The 6,365-nt window shown below is 43.7% G+C and overlaps 1 protein-coding gene across 1 annotated transcript; it reads right to left on the bottom strand.

Annotated features, from left to right (window-relative positions):
* Window positions 1-3,385: 3,385 nt before the first annotated feature.
* Window positions 3,386-5,036, bottom strand: LOC122067493. Its single transcript, XM_042631340.1, has 2 exons — window positions 3,527-5,036; window positions 3,386-3,433 (listed from the first exon to the last, which is right to left on the bottom strand). The coding sequence occupies exons 1-2, from the start codon at window positions 5,034-5,036 to the stop codon at window positions 3,426-3,428; spliced, it is 1,518 nt and encodes a 505-aa protein (XP_042487274.1). The 3' UTR covers window positions 3,386-3,425.
* Window positions 5,037-6,365: the final 1,329 nt, after the last annotated feature.

Raw genomic sequence — 6,365 nt, 5'->3', positions numbered from 1 at the left:
ACCATGCCATCGATGATTCCTTTCTTGCCAAATAGTGTCGGTCACTATAATCAAACCAGCCGCCCAAGGGTCCTTTACCGACAAAATTCTTCGCTTTCGTTTCCACCAGGATATCAAATCAGCAATGGAGGATTGATCCTTCCAAAGCAAACCAAAACAGCTCAAGAAATTTTCCCAAAGGACCCGAGAAACACTACAATTTAAGAAGAGATGGGGCAGAGTCTCAGCATGAAGACCGCACATGATGCATTTGGAGGCTAAAGAGATGCCTTTTTTCCTAATGATATCATCAGTAGGAAGCTTCTGGTGACACAGACGCCAGCCAAAAGTTGACTGACGAGGAGAGAGGCCTTTCATCCAGACCAGCTCATGCCAAGGAACCTTGGGATTTCGGCAGCGAATATCATTCCAGGCGGAGAAAGTACTGAATTGACCAGAGGTAGAAAGGGTCCAAATACATTTATCTTTTATGTTACCTCTAGGATATTGATAGTTGAAGCAGCGAGAAAAAAATCTTGAAGAAGAGAAGATGAAACCGTGGGGAAGTTCCACTCATTATTGTCAATAAAGGCCGCAACTGTCATGGAGGAAGATGCAAACAACTCATCTCTCAAACCTGCCTTTTGTTGAAAAGATTCAGAGTCAACCCATCTATCTTTCCAGCAATTTATGGAAACCCCATTACCCACCACCCATCGCTCTTTGCTAGAGACAAGAGACCACATTCTTCGAAGGCCTGGCCAAATGGTGGAAGATTTATACCCTTTCTTAAGCTCCCCATTTTTCTTCAAAAAACGAGCATTAATAATGCTGGACAGGGCTGATGTAGAGTGTCTTATATTCCATACCTGCTTACAGAGAAAAGCTTTATTGACATCCCTTAGACGCCTAATTCCCAGCCCTCCTTCTTGTTTAGGCTTGCAGATTGAGTCCCAACTAACTGTAACTCCTTTGGCTGTTTCAGGATCGCCACTCCAAATGAAATTCCTCATCCATCTCTCCATGATGTTCAGTAAAGAGCTAGGCCAAAAGTATACAGAGAAGTTGTGGGACGGCATACCAGAAATAACAGATCGAACCAGCTCCACCCTACCAGCCATGGAGAGGAGCTTTCCTTTCCAACCAGCCATCCTTCCTTTAATTTTATCCATCACCGGGAGGAGAGGTTCCCGAGTGACTCTACCCTTGAAGATTTCCACTCCCAGATATTTTGTAGGGAACTTGCAGATGGAGATTCCAAGGGTATCAGAGATGAGTTGCTTTCTATCAAGAGACATCTTCCCCAAAAAAAGTTTACTTTTGTTGAGATTGATTTGTTGACCAGAAAACTGCTGATACTTTGTAAGGAAGTCATGGAAATGTCTGACATATTTGATGGAGCCATTTAAAAAGAAGAAAATATCGTCTGCAAAGAGGAGAAAACTTGGCATTTGGACACCACGAGGACCCTTGATGGTTTGAAGTTTCTTGTCTTGAAGCATAAGGCGGATTCCCCTACACAGGACCTCCTCAGCAAGGATAAATAAAAGAGGGGAGATGGGGTCACCCTGACGCAGGCCTCGCTCAACACCAAAGAATCCAACCGGACCTCCATTGAGCAACACTGAAATTCTGGATGTACGAAGAATTTGATGCAACCGATCAATCCAAGTATCAGGGAAGCCAAACTTTTTCAAGACCTTGAAAAGAAAGCTCCAAGATATAGTGTCAAAGGCTTTCTGGATATCAATTTTTATCCCCATACCTCCACCTCTTGTACCCTCAAACATGAGATTAGCTAACTCTGAAGCGAGGCTGATATTAGTCTGAATAACCTTGCCCTTCTGAAAGGCGCCTTGCTCTTCTGAAATGAGCTTAGGGAGGAGAGAAGAGAGTCTTGTAGCCATAACCTTGGACAAAATTTTGCATGCAAATCGGCCTAAACTTGTCCAGAGAAGTCGCACCTTCCATTTTCGGGATGAGAACCAAGAAGCTATTATTGATACCTTTAGGAAGGGTTCCAGAGCTGAAAAAATTCTTCACAGCACGGCAAACATCAAAACCAATTAGCTCCCAACAATGTCTGAAGAACGCACCAGAGTAACCGTCTGGGCCTGGAGAACTATCAGGGTCCAGGTCCCAAATTGCATTCTTGATCTCTTGATCATTTGGGATGGCTTCCAATCCTCTAACGTCAATCTCGTCAAGGATATGGGGAATGCAGTCCAATAGCGATCCATGGTCAAGGGTGGGGCTGGCTTTATAGATAGCTTTATAGTACTCCTCAACATGAATAGCCAAATCATCCATGCTTGATGTAATTGTACCATCAGTTTTTTGAAGAGAGCGAATCGAGTTCTTCACCCTTCTGATTTTCGCAGATAAGTGGAAAAATCTAGAGTTTCGGTCTCCTTGAGAGAGCCATCTATTTCTTGCTTTTTCTGCCCATAGCTTTTCATGGACAAGGAGAGCTTTCAAGTATCTGGATTTAGCATCAGCTTCCAAATTAAAAATACGGTCATCAATACCATAGGAATCTATCTGAGATTGAATTTGCTGAAGACCATCTTTTGCAGCTTTTAATTCCGCATCTAGGTTTGGGAACACTGATCTTGCCCAACTTCTGAGAATAGGCTTGAGGCGTTTCAGCTTAAGAGCAAGAGAAAAAATAGGATAGCCATCCACAGGTTCACTCCAGGATTTATTGACCACATCCATAAATTCCTCATGGTCCATCCAAAATCGTTGGATGCGACAGGGGCAATTTGCAGGTTTCATCATTGAATCCGAGGTAATGCACAGGGGGGAATGGTCAGAAGAAAACCGCTGCATCACCTCCTGGGTACAGTCATGAAAGTGGTTTATCCATTCTTCATTACAAAAAGACCTGTCCAGAATTGCCAAAACATTCCCACGCTTCCTGTTATTCGTCCAAGTAAATTTATGCCCTTGAGAAGGAACTGAAATCAGGTTGCAAGCATCCACAGCCGCATTGAACTCAGACGCAGACCCAAGATTAAAGGCGCCCGGACCCTTTTTTTCGAACGAAAAAAGGGAGGCATTGAAGTCACCTGTAACTAGCCAAGGGGAGGAGCCAATTGGAGTCGCTGCAAGAGCCATCCATAGCTCTCTTCTAGAAGCTCGGAAACAACTCGCATGTACAAAAGTTATGTAAATAGAATTGTTTCTCCAATTTATACACAGTGAAATAAACTGGTCAGACATGGAAATAATAGTTGGTTTGGTGAGAGACCTCTTCCAAATGACCCATAGGTTTGGGTTTTTATCAGTGCGAATATTATGAATAAAGCATGCATCATATCCCAGTTTATTAAAAAATAAGGAAGGGAAAGCAGCTACCTCCACCATTGGTTCAGCTAGACAAACCACATCAGGGTGCTTGTTAAGGAGAATATTGCTGAGAGTTGCACGACCAGCAGCCTTCTTCATCCCTCTGATATTCCAGAAGAGGGCACGCATCATAGACATTTGGAAGAGGCAATACGGTCAGACTTTCTAGTCTGCTCCACAGTGAACAATTGTTTTCCTTTTTTTCTTGAAACTGTTTCCATGCCGTGGCATTGTTCCTTCTGGAGGGCAGCAGCATCAATGGCGCCAACTTCCGGGTAGTGGAGGGTGAGATGACCATTATCCATAGCACTTGAAGTAATGGAATTTATCACATGATCACTGTGGACAGAGAGTTGACAAGAGCCAGTAATCAGAACTGGATTAGCCGCACAACCTGGAGAAACCAGAATGCCATGTTCTGGAATTGAGTTAGTCTCAGTGGTTTGGTTCACCATATTGGGTTTGTTTGACCCGTGTAAAGGAACCGAACCATCTCTGTTGCATGGGTCATCCAATCGATCTGCAATTGGATTATTCCTCAAATTGGCTGAGGAAGATCCTTCTAAAAAAGGTAACTCAATAGCTAAAATCCCCTCTTGCGTATCCAAGTTTCCATACAAAGCTGGATCACAATTATGGGAGATGGTTGGCAATTTTGAATTTGAATTCTTTCCTATTGAGGGCTCACCACCATTCCTGCCGGAAATCTCCAAACCAGCCGCCCCCAAAGACGACTTCTCCACCCAAACAGCCCCAACAACACCACAAGCATCATCCTTGTCTTTGCGTGCGGCATCGGTGATGCGTTTCTCTTTACAGTTTTGGATGGTATGACCAAGTTTTTTACAAAAACCACACTTTCCCAAAGCGTCTTCATATATGATTTTTTGTTTGAACCAAAAAAGATCACCTGTTCCAGGTTGTCGCCGTTCAACCTGGATTTCTTCCAACCGCTGCACTGAACTATCCATCTCCACGAGGACACGAGCAAAGTTCCCTATGGATGCATTTCGTGTTCTTTTATCAATGTCCAGGGGGCGCCCCACGGCTTTTGCCATGGAAAGGAGGATCCGCTCGTGCCAATATTCGAAGGGGAGCCCAGGAAAACGAATCCAGACAAGCTTAGAAATAGGAGAGTTATCATGGATATTAAAATCCGGCTTCCACCGCTGGAAGCGAATAAACTGCCGTCCGATCTTGATAGGACTTTGTTTCCAGATGTTTGTCATGTCTTTCTCAGCCTCAAATTGGAATAAAGTGTAGCCTAATCCCATAGGTTTTATAAAAACCTTCTCTTTAAGTTTCCAAGAATTCACAGCTTCCTTCCGAACTTCATCCAAAGAAATAAACCGAAAATTTATTCTGGCCACCAAAGCAAAGCGATATCGGAGAAGACGTTCCTCATAGGCATCTTGGGGAATCACGATTTTAGTGAGATTTCCAGCATGAATAGGGTCAGGTAGGTCGGCAACATCAGGGAGAACGCCTCCAACCGCCTTAGAGAATGATTTCTTAGGGAGGGAAGAAAGGCCAGTATTGCAAACATCCACAATAGGCACAGCAGGTGCAGGCGTGCAACCTGTTCCAAAAGATAGGCGGGGCTGCAGGAAATCCGTAATGAGCCTCTGCTTTGCGCGATCAGGCGGGCGGCCTCCGGCCAGAAACCCAATCTCCTCCACCGTAGAGTTTCTCTCTCCACTTACCATTGTTTTCCTCAATCCACAGTTCGGCTGGTTTGAAAAGGGTGATTGGAGATACTGTCCGATCTCCCCCTCTTGAAATCAAAACTAAACTGAGAAATCTCCCTCACCCTTCGGACGCCGTGAGAAACTCAGATCTGCCCGGATCTGCTCGGATCTGCTCGGATCTGCAAGTATCTGCTCAGATCTGCACTTCTTCTTCTTCTTCTTCTTCTTCTTCTTCTTCTTCTTCTTCTCTTCTTCTCTTCTTCTCTTCTTCTACCTTGCTGCTGGAACAACCGAACTTTTTTGGTGGCGACGGTGGAATCACAGAGAAAGAGCTTGCAGCAGTGTGAACGGCGGAGCTTACAGCGGCGTGAACGGCAGAGCTTACAACGGCGTGAAACGGCAGAGCTTGCAGTAACGTGAACTGTGGAGCTTGCAGCGGCGACAAAGAAAGAGAGAGAGCTTGCTGCAACGTCAACAAAACGAGAGCTTGCAGTGGCGTGAACGACGGAGTCACTTTCCTTATCTCTCTCTCTCTCTCTCTCCACAAAAGCAACCTCTCTTTCCTGATCGCCTCTGATCGCCTCTGGAACTGCGATCGCCTCTCTCCTGAGGGTCTTGAAGAGCTTTAATCTACTTTTGAGAAGAGAGAAAATTAAGACCTCTCGCCCTACCCGACCGATTGACAACCCTATAATTAACTATTATCCTAGGAGAAAATACACTACTTGGTGTATGTTATTTTACCTTTGATATATATTGGTAAATGTCTTTAATTGGGAATTAAAGACATGACAAATATTATATCAGTGGTGAATATCTCAATGAGATTCTACCTCTTTCCTATTTTAGCAACCTGATACTTTTTAGTTGAAATCTGCGGCTCAATCTGAAACATCTTTACCAGTTTCAACTTGGCCGCCCTTGGTGCAGATGGATCTACATATGGATGCTTCATGCCATCCAAGGTCTAGAATTTGCTAGGATATCTTTCTTATTATGTTTTGTAATGGAGTTGGGTGGTGGCCTCTTTCTGCTGATGGCAATGCCGAAGGTGGAATTTGTGCTCCCGCTTCTCCTCCATATGTGAAGGGTTCTCTTTTCCCACTTATTGATGTACTATATTCTTTTCTTTTCTTTTCTTTTCTTTTCTTTCTATAATTAATATAAATGATTTTGTAATGAAAAAACCCTGGTACTTTTTAGTAGCATTGTGTTTAAATTAGAATTATTATTATTTCAACATATTTCTAAATAGGATAAGGAGATTAAAGGTATATTATTTGATTATTAGAGTCAGAAGCATTGGTGAAGCCCTCTAATTGCCCTTTCAGGTTTCAGAGGTCTTGG

Source organism: Macadamia integrifolia, unplaced genomic scaffold, assembly GCF_013358625.1.
Source record: "Macadamia integrifolia cultivar HAES 741 unplaced genomic scaffold, SCU_Mint_v3 scaffold2936, whole genome shotgun sequence".
In the NCBI taxonomy this organism is placed as follows: Eukaryota; Viridiplantae; Streptophyta; class Magnoliopsida; order Proteales; family Proteaceae; genus Macadamia; species Macadamia integrifolia.
This window is presented reverse-complemented; position numbering and strand designations above follow the sequence as displayed.

What these genes read in the sequence shown, in the direction of transcription:
- LOC122067493 (XM_042631340.1), bottom strand. Translation starts at nt 5,036, where the DNA reads ATGGTAAGTGGAGAGAGAAACTCTACGGTGGAGGAGATTGGGTTTCTG.